The sequence below is a fragment of the Tamandua tetradactyla genome, chromosome 16, assembly GCF_023851605.1.
Source record: "Tamandua tetradactyla isolate mTamTet1 chromosome 16, mTamTet1.pri, whole genome shotgun sequence".
Lineage (NCBI taxonomy): Eukaryota > Metazoa > Chordata > Mammalia > Pilosa > Myrmecophagidae > Tamandua > Tamandua tetradactyla.
Window position 1 is genome coordinate 44330897 of NC_135342.1, and position 17992 is coordinate 44348888.

The 17992-nt window shown below is 51.7% G+C and overlaps 1 protein-coding gene and 1 long non-coding RNA gene across 3 annotated transcripts in view; one reads left to right on the forward strand and one right to left on the reverse strand.

The window, feature by feature from the left end:
• Positions 1-13282, reverse strand: part of LOC143660288 (uncharacterized) — a 53247-nt gene extending 39965 nt beyond the window's left edge. For both annotated transcript variants that reach the window (XR_013163918.1, XR_013163919.1), the window contains exons 1-2: positions 13129-13282; positions 12584-12738 (exon numbers count right to left, since the gene is read on the reverse strand). This is a non-coding gene — a long non-coding RNA (uncharacterized LOC143660288). The remainder of the gene's footprint in view (positions 1-12583; positions 12739-13128) is intronic.
• A 290-nt stretch (positions 13283-13572) lies between these two features.
• The window catches only part of NKD1 (NKD inhibitor of Wnt signaling pathway 1), a 78822-nt gene continuing 74402 nt past the window's right edge, over positions 13573-17992 (forward strand). The window contains exons 1-3 of the mRNA XM_077132400.1: positions 13573-13673; positions 13806-13838; positions 14556-14707. Of these exons, the coding sequence (XP_076988515.1) occupies positions 13649-13673; positions 13806-13838; positions 14556-14707 (210 nt within the window). The 5' untranslated portion in view covers positions 13573-13648. The remainder of the gene's footprint in view (positions 13674-13805; positions 13839-14555; positions 14708-17992) is intronic.

Here is a 17992-nt window from a genome sequence, read left to right on the forward strand (position 1 = left end):
TGAGGCAAGAGGGAAAGATATGCCTGACACACAAATATAATCACTATCATATCTCTAATCCTTCCATGAAGGCATGCTGTGATGATCCACATTTTAATTGGTCAATTAGGATTTCTCAAGCTTTAACTTCGAGATATGTCTATAGACCTTATTGATGGCATCCTTCTAATGGGAAGCAGGTCATACAGTGGTTAGAAAATTTTGACTCAATACTTATTAACTATATACACTTGGGCAAGCTAACTTCTTTGAGCCTCAATTTCTTCACCTTTCAAAGGGGATACATATTCCTTGTAGGGCAGTTGAGATAATTGCAATAATGTATGAAAAGAACTTGAAGTCAAGTGAGCATTCACTAAACAGCAGCTATTTTTATCATTTTAATTTTCCTATCTCTTATCTCCCTTGGATTGGGTTCCCAGAAACAGACTTAGAGAGGAGGATAGGTATGAGGGGTGGGAAACTGAAACCAGGGAGGGCAGGAGGCCAAGCAAAGACGTGATATCAAGAAAAGTCCCATGAGGGGAATTTTGGCTCAATCCCACAGGGAGTTCTGGAGAGGTATGGAGAGGCTACGTGCTGCTACCCACCTGAACACTACAGCCTGGGGGCAACCTGCCAATAATGGGACACAGGGCAGGCTGTGGGGTGTAAACACACCTGGGAGTCAGCTAATGGTGCCAGGGGATCTGGTGGGACACTGACTTTCTTCCTGTGACAGACTTGCAGCTGGAAACGATTTTAATGATGGTGCCAGGGAAGGAAGGGGAGGCTGAACAGAAGGCTCTCCTTGCCTTCTCTCCTTGGGGCTGCCAAAGGGAGACCCAGCAACCTCAGAGGCTTGGTGTGCTCACCTCAAAACCTGGGAGTGTTTAAGATTTCAGTCTGGGGAATTAGGGATTCCCACTTGGAGGCCTTGATCACTGTGGCATCTCACCAGCAGGCTCTGGAATGGGCCAAACTGCCCATACTAGGCCAGGCTCATGAAAAAGTAGAAAACAGTGGGTGGTCGTTTCCACTGCCCACATTTTTAGGTTTAGAGACAGGCTGGGACTCCACAATTTGCAAAGAGTCAATTTGCTCAAATATTCTTCCAGGACTTTCTCTTCAAGGAGAGAACTCTTGACTCACAGGTCCACAAATATCTCTGGTCTCTGCTGCACATCTACAAAGGCAGGCAATGTATGCTGGGAATGCTGAGGAAAGAGACGTCACTTTCCACCTGGGCATCAGGGAAGGCCTCAGGAAGGGGTGGCTTTGAGCTGGTCTTGAGAGGACCAGAAATGATCAAACTGGGAAAGAACAGTCAAAATGGGCCTTATTTAGTCCATGGCATAGAAGTTAAGTATTCAAATTTTATTTGAGAAACATTCACATGGAACTTACTAGGTGCCATAAAATGTTCAAGAGCTTTACAAATATGAACTCAGTTAATATTTTTAGGGAGTATGAAGGGAGGGGATTTTGGGGAGACTTGGCTGCCCATATCTGACCCCTATTCCTCTTTCGGAGTCTTATACTCTTAAAACAGCTAGTGCATAGCTGGGATAATGAGATGGCTCCATCTCCAAAGAAGCAAGGAGAGCTGAAGATCATCTTCCCTGCAGGTAGTGGCTTTGGACCCCATGCCTGGCGTTCAGAGAACCAGTGGTAGTCTTTTTTGCAACTATGCCTGCGGCCTCTTCTGGTCCTAGCCCCAGTTTTTTGCTTTCTGCCCATTTTCTGTGTGTGACTCCCAGCTGCTTCTGCTTCCTTTTTCTGCTAGGCTTAACAAGAGATGGCTTCTGTTTTTGCACCAAGAATCTTGACTGGTTCAGAAGAGGAGGCTGAGGGATGAGGTTAGATAGGTCAGTAAGTGCCAGACTAAGGATGGTTCTGGATGCCAGGCTAAGGGTTTGGATTTACATCTTTTGGAGCAGTGGCTCTTAATCAGGGATGTGCTTTTGAAATATTTGGTGTACTGGTTAGCTAATTCTACACTTCAGGTCTACGAGTCAGCTGGGGCCACTCTGATGAACTTGCCTAGAATTGGCTGAGTTGGGTCATGCTGGGAGTTGGGCCCAGGGTTGTTCTGTATATCTCTTACTCTGGGGTTCAGGCTGTAAAGGTAGTGGTTATCTGGGGCAAACCCAGGGTGAAGAGCAGGAGTGTAAGAGGGGCCAGTGGAAATAGGCAACGCTTCTTATTCTTAAGACCTTGCCTTGGAAGTGACACTGTGTCCCCTCTGTCCCCATTCAATTGGGCGCAACAATTCATACGACCAAGTCCAACATCACTGGGACTCACAGTAAATCATGGTAGAGGTAGACAGGGAAGAACTGTGCACAAATAATTTAATTTATTACATAGGGTTGTATTTCTCATAATTTGGTACCCTGATTCCAAACCTTTGAGTAGAATATCTGGAGTTAGAGCCCTGTACTTTGAAAGAACTTGCCTAGTAACTCTGGTGCACACCCCTAGGAGATAAGTACCACTGCCATGGATAATGAGATGCCACCGAAGGTTTTTGGGCAGAAGAATGAAAAGATCAGTACTGTACTTGGAAAATAACTTTGGAAAATAGATGAATGCAGAGGCTAGGGAATCAGTCAGCATAGTATTGCAACTGACCCAGAAGAGAATGATGAAAAAATCAACCAGGTATTCCAGGTCCCTACTGCTGGGTAACAAACTGCCACGAAACTCGGTGGTTCAAAACCACCACTATGGTTTTATCTCTCATGGTTCCACAGGTTGCCAGGGCTCAGCTGGGACCACAGTCATTTGGGACTACTTGGGCTAGACATCTGAGATGCCTCAGTTGCAGTGCCGGGCTGCCAACCAGGGCTTGTGCACGTGGCCTCTGCTTGGGGCTTGGGCTCCCCATAGCATGGCACCTGGCTACTGAGAGGAAACGTCCCAGAAGTGAACTTTCCAAGAGGGAGAGACAAAAGCCAGTCTTCTTCAAGGCTTGGCCCAGTACTTGCACAGCATCCACTCCCATCACACTTGATTGTTTTAGCAGTTGTGGAATCTGGGCTCGCTCAACCACTCTATTGGAGGCTGGCTGAATCACTTTATTGGTTTAGCCAGCTCAGCTTCAAGGGGAGAGAAGTGAAACACCTTAGCTTGATAGGGAGGGTGACAAATAATTTGTGGCCATCTTTAACCAATCACAATTGGGCAGCGGTCATGGGGAAGGAGGGGCTGCAGATTCAAGAGAGATTTAGAAAGAAATATAGACAGGTCTTGACACCTTACTGGAAAAACAAGGAGGCATTGGGGATGCCCCAGAGAGTCAGGGCAGCACTTCAACCCTTCTCACTTGGAACAGCTCCCATCATCACTTTTGTTCCCTGGGAGGGAAAGATAGTAGGGACCTTTACACAGGACACTTCCAATCACTCCAGTAATCATCAGTCAGATTACCTGGACTTCTCACAGAGCACAAAGGGAAGAGAACACATGACACATGAGCTTTGATTGCAGAGGAGGTAGAAAAGGAATATGCTGGGTGCTGCTGGGGGAAGGGAGTTGTAGAAGCCAGAGTTTGATGTGGTGTGATCAGGTTGAAATAGACAGAGACTGGCCTCGGAATTACCCCAAAGAGTAAAGTTCTCGCAGATGTCACCAGGGCACCAACCGCTGGCCAGAAGAACATTTCCACTTGGTGTACTGATTGGTTCTGGATGACAGCGGATCCAGGCGGTCAGTCTAAATGACAACACCAAACCCTTATGGTTTCCTTTGGCCTTGGAGCCCAGGGCCATCTGGAGAGGGAAGTCTGTGGTTCAACCCAAAGGGAGAGAATGTAAAAACCTTCCTAAGCATCATTGAGATCAGGCCTTGGAAGGCAATCCTGGGCTGCATAAAATATTTATTTTTCTTTTCACTAGAATATATTTTTTTCCTCCAATTCTGTTACCATGCCAAGCTCTCCCTCAGATCTGGGGCTTCTGGTCTTGATGGTTCCTGTGTTTCAGGGTCAAGATAGTCGCTAACTTGCTCCTCAATTGTTCAACTCCTTCCTGTGTCATTGCTGTATTCCTTTTTTCCAGACCCAGGGGCCAATTTCCAGAGGTCAAGTTAATCCAAGGCATTTCCTAAGACCAGGCTCTGCTGTGGATGGGGCAGGCTGGCTCAGCATGTGGGAAATGCTGGGTGCCCGCAAAGGGTCAAATGTTCTCTGCTTCACAAATGTTAGGTTCATAGGGATCAGACAAAAGAAAAACTATGGAGGTAGACACTCCTAGACTGGGTCCCAGGGCCACCACTTATAAGTCATGGACCTTGAGCAAGTTATATCAGAGGTTTGAAGCTCACTTTCACCATCCATAGAGTGGGGCTATTGGTATGTACCTCTCTGATGCCCTGATTCTGTGCATTGGAGGAGGACAAGCTCCAAGGACATTTTGCCTCCCTCAAGTAAGACAATGCTGTGCCCCTCTTCCTTTGGGGAACTTGCTCCTTTCTGTCCAACCCTGTGGTTGGGGAGGGGGTTGCCAACCAAGTCCATCTGGCCACAGGGTTGAGAATGGTACCCAAGCTGTACCAAGCAAATATCCATACTGTTGTTCAGGCACATGTACACGACCCACCCTCGGCCAATCGGAGTCCCTAGGATTTTTCTCATTGGAGCTGGGGAAGAGTAAGTCTCTTTCTGTTCTAAACACAAGGTTATTAAGTGATGAGTCTGAAGCTGCCCTGGGGTAATGTGGCATTTGGGGATACTGTGGCAGCAGGCACCAGTCTGCTGTCACCACCCCACTCTTTCCCTTTTGGAGACTGCCTGGTGCCTGGTCAGAGTTGTTGCTTTCCCACAGTTTCTTTGCTTCCAAAGTACATTTTCTCTGGGATGAGTTTACCCAAGCAGAGGGCAAACGTGGTGACCACTGGCTGAATTCCAGCAGGGACATACGTTTCATTTGGCCCGTATCGTGACTTCACCTTTTATTTGTTTGCATCAGTTGCTGTTATTTTAAAATTTGGAGATTTCACCTAGAAACCTGGATTTCCAGCTACTCCTGAACAATTGAAAGATCTAGCAACTCCAGGTTCCCAACCAGTGGCTGGCGTTGAGCCACGGCTGTCCCTTGAGGCTGGACATATGCTGTCCGAGTACCTACCCCACCTCCCTGGGCCAGTCCTCTGGTGGACTGTGGAGCTCCTGGCCAGTCCTGCTGACCTCTCAGACTTCGGATTGGCAAATCATGGCTGAGCATCCCAGGGGCTTCTCTGTGTAGTGGGCGTCTCACCAGAGACTGCAGCAGGAGAGGGCGGGGGTCGGGGGGGGGAGGATGGTGACTACAAGGGCAAAACGTGCGGATGCTCACAACCAAGCCTCCATTGTCCTGCTGCTGAAACTTTCCTTTCCTCCCCGGCCTCCCCCAGCCAGAGAGGCTGCCTCATTGTTTTGGGACGCAAACATACACACGTTATTAGAACCCCAGATCAAAGGCGGCGTCCCACGGCCTGCCTCTCAATGGCCCCTTTGTGCAGAGGGAAGCCTGCCAGGGAGTTAGGACCGGGGAGAGGGGAGGGGTCGGGAGAGGGGGCCTCAGTACAAAGATACTTGTCACCCACAGAGGTCGACAGAAGATGATGTTAAAGGAGGCGCCAGGTGGAGGCTGTACCTCCGCTCACTGCTGGAACATGCAAACGGAGAAGAAAACACTCGACTCTTGTGGTCTCAGAGGAAAGGGATGTTGACAGCGGCAGAGTAAAGGCGACAGCTCCACCGGCCTTCCTGCCCTGCAGGGGCTGGGTGCGATGTGGGCAAAAGCTCCTCAAGCGACAGGGTGGCAGCGACTTTCTCTTCGTCACAGAGTTAGAAGAAACAAAAATAATGTGGGAAGAGGGGTTTGGGAAGGCTGGGAGGTCAGAGACGCCATGGGGGAGAGTGTCAGCCGCTCTGGAGAGACGGCCCCATTTATCCCATCCATTCATGTATACGACAAACATTCCCGAAGTCCTACTGTGTGCCAGGCATGGTGAGACAGAGACACGAGCAGAAGGCGTGGGGCTCTCCCATCCCCGTTCCCCAGAGATGGCTGGTGTCCAGCGAGTGCCCACAAGGCAGCAGGCGCTAAGCCTTTCGCATGCATTTGTCTGATTTATCTTTGGGGCTGGTTTGAACAAAGAAGTGCTTTGAGAGTTCAGATGTGGAGCCAGGAATTCTGCCTGCCATGTCAGGTGGGCAGGGGGGTTGCTGAGCAGGTATCAAGAAAGCTTTACTGAGAAGGGGAGGTGAGGACTGGACGGAGGTGAAGAGGGCAGCTGGGGCACCTCAATGCGGAGACCAGCAGAACTGGTGGAGGTGAGAAGAGAAGGGGACCGCCTGGGGAAGAGCCCCCAAGCCCTGAACTTTACAAGTCTTCAGGGCTCTGTCCTCGGCCCTCCTTTGTTCTTTGTTGAAGCTCACTCTCACAGAGTCTCATCCAAAGCTTTACCTTCCATTTATAAGCTCATGCCAGGTGTTTGTTTCCAGCCTCGAGCTTGCTTCTGAACTCCAGGCTCATAACTCCAACTGCCTACTTAATATCACTGCTCAGATGGCCAACAGGCCCCTCAAAACAGCATGCCCCAAACCGAGCTCCTGATCTCTGCCCTCCAAACCAGCTCCACCCGCAGGCTTCCCCAGCTCAGTTAGAGCAACTCCAGCCTGCCAGTTGCTCAGGCCAAAAGCCTGGGTGTCTTCCTCATCTTCTTTCTTTCTCTCCCACCCCTGTCCAATAAAGTAGCCAATCCTATCAGCTCTAACTTAAATATATCACATCCAGCATCTCACCTCCTCTGTCCACTGCTATCACACCAGTCCAAGCCACCGTCATCTCAAGTTCGGTTTGCCGCAATCACCTCTTTGTTGTCTCCAGGCTTCTTCCCTGACCTTCCCTCACCCACACCTGCCCTGCAACCCAAATAGTATTCTTAAGACAGTAGCCCCGTCACTCCCTGTCAGCTGCTCCTCTAGCAACGCTTTTCTCCCTAAGTAGAACTAAAGCCCTTGAGGATGCCGACAGGCCTTTGCAATCTGACTCTGTCACCCTCCAACTTCATCTCCTCCACTCTCCACCCTTCCCCCTGGCTCTCTCCATTCTGAGCCTCTGGCCTCCTGGGTGGTCCCAAAACATGCATACCACAGGGCCTTTGCACTTGCTGTTCCCTCTGCCTGGACCTACTTCCCAAGACATCCTTTAGGGTTTCCTTCTTCATTTTCAAATTTTGCTCAGATGTGACCTTCTCAAGCCCCTCTATCTAAAATTGCACCCCCAACCCTGGTTTTCCTTCCGCCTCTTTCCTGCGTGATTTTAAACCCCAGACAAATAATATGTATTTCACTGATGTATTTATTTGTTGTCTGTCTCCTCCACTAAAATGTAAGCTTCGTGAGGACAGGAATTTTTGTCTGCTTTGTCATGTTGACATATGAGCCTGGCACAACTTAGAGATCTTTGTTGGATGACTTCATTACCTTTATTTCTTCTTTCCTTCTTCCCTGACTTCCTTCTCTTCTTCTCCTCCCTGGTGCTGCTTCTTACTAGAGGTAGTTAATACTAGTAGCCACTGAGAAGGCTTAACATTCTACAGCCTGGCTATTCAAAGAGTGGTCCATGGACCAGTGGCATCAGCTCAGCCGGGAGCTTGTTAGAAAGGCAGAAACTCGGGCCCCACCCAGACTCCATTTTAACAAGACCCCCAGGGGATATGAATGTACATTAAAACCCAAGAAGCCCTAGTCTAGGGTATTTGACCCCAGTCCAAGAAAGGGGCAACAAGACTTTCTCAGGAATTCAAGGTCAGAATATATTGACAGAACTAACCAGAACAAGAACTGGGAAACAGGCAATGTCAGGGACTAAGACAGTCTGTTTGTTAGTGTGTCCCTCTGTCCACATGGTTTACTATCTCTGCTTCTCTCTGAGCTCCCACTTCTTTTTGCTTGTTGTCAGCTTAAATGGACCCCAAGCAGCTGCTCTAGTCCCTGGGTCTATGGAAACCTTCATGTTCAGAGAGTACCCCCAAGTGAACCCCAGGTCTTAGGCCACCTTGCTCGAATTATGCCAAGAGATCCTAAGGGGTCAATCTCATAGGGTAGGGATGCGATCAGCTGTGGCCAGGGAGCGAGAGAGTTTTGGACTATCAACATAGCAGCAGGAGCCACCCTGAGTCTGCACTCCGTAGAATGAGAGGAGGAGGCCAAGCTGGAAAGCAAGGTGCATGAGGCAGGCAAATCGAACACCAGCCCTGCTACTGGGACCGCTTGTCCTTTATGCCTCAAGCCCAAGCCAGAGCCTCATGCACAGTAGGTATCGAGTTGCTCAGAGGCCTGGGAGTGGTCACACCCATTGCATGCATTCTATGGCCACTTGTGGCTGTACTCCTTCAGGGAGTCTACCCACACTGGGCCTGTCTTGTCTGAGCTCTCTATCCTACCATACTTTTGCTCTAGGCCCCAAATTTAGTACTTGGAATCTCAGAAAGAGGGGGAAACTTAGAAGTCACCTGGTCCAGTATTTTCCAAAGCATGTTCCATAAATGTTTTCATCTGTACTTCCAAAAAAGAGTTCCCTGGCCCAGTGAGTTTGAGAAACCCTTGCTTGTGACGGCTCCCTCTTTGAGAATCACCAAGCTTGGCAGCTCACTGAAGGTTCTGACAAGTCCTGCAGAAAAGGACATTGCCTCCCTCTGGTTAACCCAGGTCTGCCCCAAGTTTCCCATGGAGCACTTTATTTCACATGATAATAGAATTTCATAAAACCAGTGTCCAGTGGAACCCATTTTGGGAAAAGCTGATCTGATCCGACCCTTCTGTCTATTTCATAGAAGGGGAGACTGAGTGTGTTGGTTGGACCTATATGGCTGACGGCATGTAAATGGAAAACAGAGGCTGAGAAGGATAGGAGTTTTTTTCTTCCTTTTATAAAGGGAGTCTGAAAGTAGAGAAAGGCCAGGAAGGGCTTCAGAAGAGCCAGAGAAGAGGCAGGAAGGCAGAGATTGGGGAGGAGGGCAGGGTTCCACCGAGAAAGAGCTGGTGGGGCCTCAGCAGGGAGGACTGAGCTCTGAGCTTGCTTTAGCACCTTAGCCCAGGAGGAGTTCATCAGCACAAAAACCCCATTCAATTCAACCCACATTTAGAGATGACTCCGGCAGCTGTCCTCTGGGGCTCATTTTCTTTAGTAACCAAATTGCTGGGGGCTTGGGGACCCCATCCCATGTTCAGTGGGGAGCCCAACCCTCCACCTTGACTCCAAGGGCTGGTGCTCCTCCCGGCTGGCAGCGTCCCCTGCTGCTGAAGGTCTCTGTCCTGAAGGTCTCCTGTGGCCTCCTGCCCCGCCGATGAGCCATGCTGGGCTGTCTTTCTGATTCCCTCATTCCATCCTGTGACACTAATCCAGGGATGGGGTTATGCTTTTGTTGAGGATTTGGATAATGGAGGGTGAGTCCAGTGGAGAGCTGAACAGGTAACAACTGTCAATTGCATATGAGACCTCACTGTTGTGAAAACTAATTGGCTGCTCCCCACCTCCCTGGATGTATCCCTTCATAAGGCCTTAAATTTCATCCTCTTCTCATTCTTCATTTCCCTTTTCTTTCCTGCCCTGGTTGCTGTCTCCAAAATTCCAAAATTCCTGTTATTTTCTCCTACAAAATAGTTTAACTCTCCCCTCTGAACCCAATCACGCTGCCAGGCCACTTAGCAATGCCAAACATCACCAGGGAGCTGTGAAATAGAGCACTTCCAGGGACCCAACAGGATCTCCAGAGCCTCTGAAATTAGTTTTTTCTTTACCATAAACCCAGATCGTATTCTTAGAAGTCTCTCATTGAGCACCACACATTGGGGCGGGGGGGGGGGGGAGGGGGCCAGGGTGGCTCCTCTCACTCTACATAGAGCACCTGCTGTGGGCAGGGCTGGGCTGGCCACTGCATTCCCACATGCCAAGAAAGACCCCTGGCCTCAGGAGCCCAGAGTCCAGGGGAGCTATTTAGCTCCATCATTTAAAAGTGCTAAGTGCAATGAGAGAGAGAGAGAAAGACAGACTTTGGCCATACAGAGGGTAGTCAGAGCCCTTCGATTTGGAAGGTCAAGGCCAGCTTTCTCTAGGAAGTGGCACTTGGAGGGAGCCATATCAGATGGCTCAACTTGGGGACAAGCGTACGGGAGGCCAAGCAGAGTGGATTTTTTTTTTTTTTAATCTCCCAGCTCCACTTCTGACAGATTTCACCTAAACCAGCCTTGCTGAATCTCAAGCCCCATGAAACCTGTTTCTGTTATAATCTCTCTCTCTTATCTCTTCCTTGCCTTCCTTTCCCATTCTCCTCCCCCAAAGGATGGGAAATCTTCAAAGGAAAAGATGTGTCACTGTAAGTATACAGCCCAAGAAATGGGCCAGATAAATTATTAAAGCACATAAAAAGATGTGCGGCGGGAAGCCCACAGAGGCCGAGTAGCCACCCCCTGGGGGATGGCGTGCTGGTGGCCTCAGAGGCCTGGGGTTAGTCAAAGTTTCACCCCACCAGCCCATCTCTCTGGTGTTTCATGCCAGGGCCAGGTTGGGGGTGGGGGTTGTGATTCCAATGGCAGTGAAATCCCTGGCGCCTGCTGGGATGGGAAGGGCCAGGCAGAAAGTGGAGGGGCCTTTGTGTCTGGGCTGGACATTTGGGATTTACTTCCTCCAACTCCGACTGGTAACTGCAGAGTTTTAGTTCTTGCTTTTATCTCTTTTTGAACTGTAAAAAGAAATCCCCAAGGGGACAAGGAGATACTTTTTTCTCATGAAAGAAGAAAGCGATGACCGGTTTAAGGAAGTAACCAACTTTCTGAGCACTGTGAGAAAGAATGCTCAGGGTTTTGCTTTGATTTAGCAGCACCCTGGCACCGCGCGCGCGCGCGCGCGCGCGTGTGTGTGTGTGTGTGTGTGCGTGCGCGCATGTATGTGTACGAAAGACAAGCAGCAACCTCAACCGAATTCCATCGCCTTTTGAGGGGGTCTGCAGGAAAGCTCTTCTCTGATTCAGAGACTCAAACCCCCCACCCTGACTCCCATTATCCTACATTTTCATTTTTTCATGGCTCAGGAGACTTCAACCTTGGCATCATTGACCTTTGGGGATGGAGACTTCTTTTTTGGGAGTGGGGGTTTGTCCTGTGCATTGTAGGCTGTTTAGTAGCATCCTTGGCCATTACCCGCTAGATGCCTCCAGACGTGGCCAAATGGCCCTTCAAGGAGGTGAGCTGGGAGGGGGCAAACTTGCCCTCAGGGGAGAACCACTCTTGTAGCCAACATTGCCTTCTAACTTGCGCATTATTTACCAGTTAACTACGTTGAATTTTTCTTGCCTGCCTTACCCCAGGACAGGGTGAGCTCCATGAGAGTGGGAACCTTTGTTTTGGTCACTGATGTATCTTAAGTGCCTAAAACAATGCCTGTATTATAGCTGGCACCTAATAAATATTTGTTTACAGATAGGGGGGCTCCTGCTCTAATGGTGGAAATCAGGACTGGACTATGTTGGGACAGCCTGATGTAGTGGAAACAACCCGGGCACGGATTCAGCAGGCTCGGATTTTTTCCTAGGCGGTCACTGGCTAGCTGAGTGGCCTTGGGCAAGTGACTTCACCTCCCTGAGCCTAACGTCCCTTCTTTTAGAAGAAGTCCAACAAGACTGCCTCAGACAGTGGCTGTGAGGACTCTCCAGGACCTGTGCAAGGCCCCCGGGTGATTGGCACAGGGTAGGTGCTTCACAAAGGGTTGAGATTTATAACTGGGAAGATATTATTTGTGGTCTTAGCACTCCTCAAAGGAAAAAACCCTGCCAACAGCACTGATGTACCTGCTGATAAGACCTGCCTTGATTTCTACCAAAAAGGGTCTATAAAAAAGCAAGTTTGGAGGATGGTAGTGAGACCCTGTTGGATGAAGACAGCTAAGTCTCTGGAGGCCAATGCAGTTCCCCGTGTCTTTTGAAACTGTCAGTGTTCTGGAACTGAGCTGTGCGAATAGTAACTACTGGCCATGTGCTCTCTGGCTAGTTTGGGTTGAGACACTCAGGCAGCTAGTGTAAAATACACACAGGATATCTTTTTTTTTTTTTTTAGTAATGAAAATGTTCAAAAATTGTGGTGATGAATGCACAACTATATGATGATACTTTAAACCATTGATTTACACTTTGGATGATTATACAGTATGTGAATATATCTCACTAAAATTGCATTAAAAATATACAAAGATTTCAAAGACTTAGTATAGAACAAGGAGTGTAAAGTATCTCATGTTGAAATGATACATTTTGGATATATTGAGTTAAATAAAAATTATTACTTAAATCAATTTCACCTGTTTTTTTGGTTTGTTTTTTACTTTCTTAAATGCAGCTACTAGAAAATTTAAATTTACAAATGTAGCTCACGTTATATTGCGATTGGACAGCGCTGCTCTAGGAAGTAGGCAAAAAGGGCAGAACTGAACCTCCATTTTACAGATAAAACTGAGGCCCACAGAGCACTGACTGGAAGAGGCAGAGCTGGTCCCCCCACGCCGAGCTCAGGGTCTCTTTTCCCCAGGCCCTGGCAGCCTGGTACCAGGATGGAGCTTACCGACAGGCCCGCGGGTCCCCAGCAGTGCAGGCATTCTCTCCCAGAACCGCAAAGATGGGGTGGAACTCCTTGATGTCACCCTCCCTCCGCAGAGACCTCCCCAGACAAAACAAATAAGCCCAGGGGTCTGGCGAACTGCAGCGCAGAGCGGAAACCTAGGAAGATCAAAGACCCAGCGGTTACCCCTTTCGAGCCGCGCAGCTGGCAGCGCGCCCCAAGTCCGGGCGCGCACTCACGGGCTCCCGAAGTAGGGGATCCGAGTGTTTGGCTGACAGTTGGGGGATTTTGGGCACTTTTCCTCTCTAGGAGTGGGATTCACCCATAACTGGCCCGAGGCCAGTGGGTGGTGGTTGGTCTGAGCCGCTTCTCCCCGATTCCGAAGTCAAAAACTAGAAGAGAAGGGGGTGCTAGGGCGGGTAATATGCATACACTTTCTGCAGAAGCCAGGTCATGGGAAGACTGGGAAGGGGGCTACGCAGCAGGCGCGCAGCAGATGCTCGCGCCGGTGCCACTCAGGCCTTCTCTCCGGGCCTCAGTTTCCCCACCTGTAAATAGGGGCCGCTGAGTGCTGCCCTGCCCGCTTGGAGGAAATGGAGAACCGAGGGAAGGCTCAGTACTGCTAGCGAGTGGAACGGTTTCTCTGGAGAGGGCAAGACCCGAGGGAGTTCTCCCGGCCAGAGCCTCCCCAACCGACTCCGCCAGCCCCTGGCCCGAAAAGGGAGCCTGCGGGTTGGGGGGGGGGGGGGGGCGCTGTGGAGGGCCCCGCCCTCGGCCCATTGGCCCCGCCTCTGCCCGCCCCCTCGGCGCCCCGCCTAGCCTTTGATGCGCCGCTCCCGGCCAATGGGCGCGCGGGGAGGCGCGGGCCGCAGCTGCGGGCTGGGGGCTTGGTGTGCCCCGGCTTCAGTCCGGCCGCGGCGACGGCGGCAGGAGCGCGTCCCGGTGCGGCCTCCGGCTCCGCTCGGCTCGGGGGCTGCTGCCGGATTTGCAGAGCGAGGCGAGCCGCGCCGCAGGGCCTGCGGGCCGGGCTCATGGCTTAGGGCCGCCCCCGACCGCCGCGCCCCCAGCATGGGGAAACTTCACTCCAAGCCGGGTCAGTGCCCCCGCCCCGCGCGCCGGGCCCCGGGTCCCCGCCGCCCTCGCCGCCCTCGCCGCCGCGATCGCTAACTCTCTCCCTCTCCTTTCTTTCCGGCTCCCGCCGCCGCCGCGCGCCTTGTGCCTGCAGCCGCCGTGTGCAAGCGCAGGGAGAGCCCGGAAGGTAGGGGAGCGCAGGGCACGGACCTGGGGGATGGACCCGGGAAGACCGCGGACGGCAGCGGGAGGGCCCAGCCCTCCGGGTCTTATTACCAGGCCTCCCCCGCCCCCCAAACTCCAGCTACCAGTCCCAGAATCCCACTCCTGGAGCAGCCTTCGGGCCCCCTCCTCTGTCCCTCCTACCCTCTCCCCGCGTTCCTGCACTTCTCTTCTGACCCCAACTCCTCCCCTGCTCTCGCGGTCTCCGCCCTCCGCGCTGTGTTCCCTCATCTGACACCCCAAACCGCTACCTTCTCTCCAAGATACCGGACCCCCCTACTGACCCCCAACCCCCTTTACTGAGAGCCTGGCTCCGGCGCCCATTGCACTCCCTCTCTTGATTCTCAGTTCCTGTCTTCTCCCCACCCCGCAGTCGTGGTCCCCCATGGCCCCTGCGCCCCCTCTTCTGACTCTCAACCCTCTCCTCCGCAGTCCTGGACTCAGGGACCCCTGCCCCTCCTCACACCCCCTTCCGGGTTCCTGCTCTTGGGGCTCCCCTGAACCCCCTTCTCCTGATTACCTGTGTGGGTCCCTCTCTCGGATTCTACCCGGGCTCTCGAACCCCCTCCGGGCCCCCGTGCCTTTGCTCTCCGCGGTCTGCCGCGCCCACTCCTTCCCTCCCCTCTTGGGTAACTTTCGCCGGGGGGCCAGACTCAGGGGCTGCGTGTCGTCCCCGCCCCAGGTGACAGCTTCGCGGTGAGCGCCGCCTGGGCTCGGAAAGGCATCGAGGAGTGGATTGGGAGGCAGCGCTGCCCCGGCGGCGGCGGCGGCGGCGGCGGCGGCCCAGGACCCCGACAGCTGCGGGCGGCAGGCACCGTTGGCAGAGGCACCCGGGTACGATCCCCACCCCACTCGCATATCCCCTTTCACCTTCAACTCCATACCCACCCACCCCAACTTTTAAGCACGCTTCCAGGCACAGCGTCTGGGACCAAAAATCCCTTCCCAGCTGTTCCGACCTCACCAACGTGACCCTGTTACCCCAGGCCTTGAGGAATCTTAAAAGTGATGGCAGGCAGGTGCCAGTGTCCTGCCCAGCTGTGAGCAGAGAACTGCCTGGGGCAGGAAAAGAGGTCCTAGGTGAGGAGGGGTGCAGGTCCAGCTGGTGAGCAAGGTTATTGGTACTGGGGGTGGAGGGGTGGTTAGGGGGAGTATGAACTCCTGTTCTGACTTCTGCCTTGAGAGACATCATCTGGTGGCTGGATGGAGAGCAGGGCTGCGCTGGCCCCTGGATTTTGTAGCTACCTCCCAGCAGGTCTGTAGCATTTACCAGCACCATCTGATTAGGAGCCCCAGTGGAGCAGGCTGTGGACTGGGTGGCAGAGCTTGGGGAGCACTAGGACCTGTTAGACAGACCCCTTAGCTTAGCTCCCAAGGAGAGAGGGCCTCGTTCTCCGTAGCCAGGGCCTGCCCCTGAGCCTTCACCCAGAGGGTCCCTGAGGTTGGAGTTGTTGCTGGGGGAGCAGTAGGTATGACAGCGGGGGTGAGCGAGTGCAGCCCCAGCTCCTGGCCTGGGACTGAGGTTCACAGATGTCCTAGGAGCTCCAGAACTCTGCACTGGGCTATCAGATGGTCTGCGTGAAACTCACACAGGCTGAGGATCAAAAGATGAATCAACTTTTTGATGTGACATTTAATTTTTTTTTTTTTTTTTTTTTCACTTAGAGGGGAAGCAGACTGAGTCTCAGGACTGGTTAGTTCTTTGGTCTTGTCCACTGGCTGGGGAGGGGCTGGGTAGAGTCTTCAGATGTGTGTGTCTGGGGGCTGTGGGATCTGGGCTGGGTGTAGCTCCACTGCACAGGCCAGTGTTGGGTGGGGGTCTGGTGGATAAAGTCACTTCTTGTGCATGTATTGAAATAAGCTCCTGGTCTGGGAGCATCTCCCATTGCCTCTTCCACTGCCACGGCTTATCTGGGGGCTTCCTCTTCTCCATTTCTCTTCATCTGTTGTCTGGGTTGGAATTGGAGCTGTTGTCCCCTAGTAAAGGTTAAACTTTGGTGTGGAGGGGGCACTGCAGCTGGGGTCTTTTAAAAACAGAACTGCTAACTCCCCTCTGCCCTCACCCATTTCTAGTATTTGAGCTACCTATTTATTTAAAGCCCAATGAAAATGATCCTATTTAGCCATATGAACAAATGCATCTGCAGCTGAAGACAGAGGGCAACAGAGTGGATTTCCATTAATCAAGTTTGGGGTTTTTTCAGCCTGTTTATTTTTACAAAGTATTCCTGCAGAATGACATTTTATTTGCAGTCCTTTTTTTTTTTTTTTTTTTTCCTTTTCTAAACTGCCAGGCAGCTTGCTCCACGCTAGAGGGGAAACTTGAAATACAGCGAGGGCTTACTTCAATTGACTTTTATCTTCAAAGCCATAACAAATGTTACCCGCATGTTTTTGGTGGGTCTCCTTGGCATCCAGTCTGGGAGGATGGGAGGGAGAAGGAAGGAAGGGGAGGAAAACAAAAGTCCGTCGTTTTTAATTAAATAGTAGTGTTCCCAGCAAGAGGAATGCGAGCCAGTAAAAGTTGCCATTGGGGGAAGTGAGGGAGGGTGGGCAGGGGGCCTCAGCTTAAGTCTGTGGCTTTGGTGAAGTCACGGAATTTTGTTGCCTGGTTTCCCCCAGCTGAGGACAGCATGAGCTGGTGCTGGCCCCCTCCCTCCCTCACCTCCTCTCTCAGGGAAATGCCGAGGGGTCATTAATGTTTGTTCAAAGCACTTTTGAAGATGTAAGGCACGCCGTTGGCGTGACATGTGCTGGTGGTGGGAGGGTGGGCTCAGCCGTCAGAGATGTTGAGGAAAAGGAGCCTCCACCTTCTTGAGTGATGGGGACCCTGGCGCCTGGGTACCCACCGGCCCTGGCCTGAGCTGGCCCCATTACTGGTCCTGCAGAGGTGGGGAAAGCAAGGCTAGCGCGCCTTCCGCTTTGATAGATAGTCAGGGGGACTGGCAGGGGGTGGGGGTGGGGGGGTGGTAAGACTGCTGGGGGCCAGCATGGTGCTTTCAGGGGGCACCCGGAGAAATGCTTTTCAGCTTAATAGTTATGCATTTCTCTTGTCAGAAAAAAATGAACTAGGACATCCAACCCAAGATTCACAGATACTATTGCTAAGTTGAAAGAGATAGTCAATTCAGAGAAAAGTATAAATTCAGCCAGCAGTTGCACAAGGGGTCACAATTGTGACGGTGAGAACAGAATGCTCCAAGTTTGGGAAACCCTGAGATCCTGACTAGGACACTAGTGGTCACCCTCAGTCGGGTTTAATTTCCATGATTTCCACCAGCAGGAAAAGAGTGGCTGGCAGGTCCTTCTCTTGTATCATCAGGATGTAGGAGGGTGTGGGCCCAGCCTGCTGGTAAAGGTCTCTGGCTCACCCCAGGCCTGTCCTGGGGCCCCAGGCCTTTCACCAAAGCAACTGGGGACCCAGCAGTGGCAGTTCCATCTAGCATTATTATTATTGCAATAACTACTATTTATTAAGTGTGTGTCAAGCACTTTGCATACATTATTTTAATCCTCCCAATAGCCCTCTAAAGTGGCCAGCCAGCTGGTGTGGACTGGGTTTTTTTCCCCCTCTGGAGAATTTTCCAGGAGAAGGGAAGCCATGTGTAGTGAAGTCTTACACCACAGAGTTGCAGCCCAAGAGGCGGTGGCCTGCGGACCAGCTGCCCAGTGACCGGGGTTGCTGGTTGTGGGGCAGACAGAAGCTGGAGGGGTCGCTGCTTGCCCTTCCCTTCCTGGCAAGGTCTAAGTAGCTTAGTGAGTGTGCAGGGTGGGTCCAAATTGCACGCAACGTACTGAGGTATGAGAGGGTGACTGTGCTGGCAGTAAAGTAAGCCTGCCTTTGTGAATAAGAAACCCAAGTGGGGTCAGGCTCTGCCACAATAACGGTGTTTTCTGATACAGTCGTTTTACCCTTGTGCACCTTAATGATCTCATCTGCAGAATGGGTACAATCATATTTGCATTCCTGACAGGGTTATTATGGCAGATAACTCTTCAGAAAGAACCTGTGAAGACAGGTACTGGGAGGTTTGTTGAGGGACTGGCAGGGGCCATGGGGTTGAGATTACAAAACCAGAGGCTCTCTGCTCCCCTCCCACCAAAAACTGCAGGCTCACC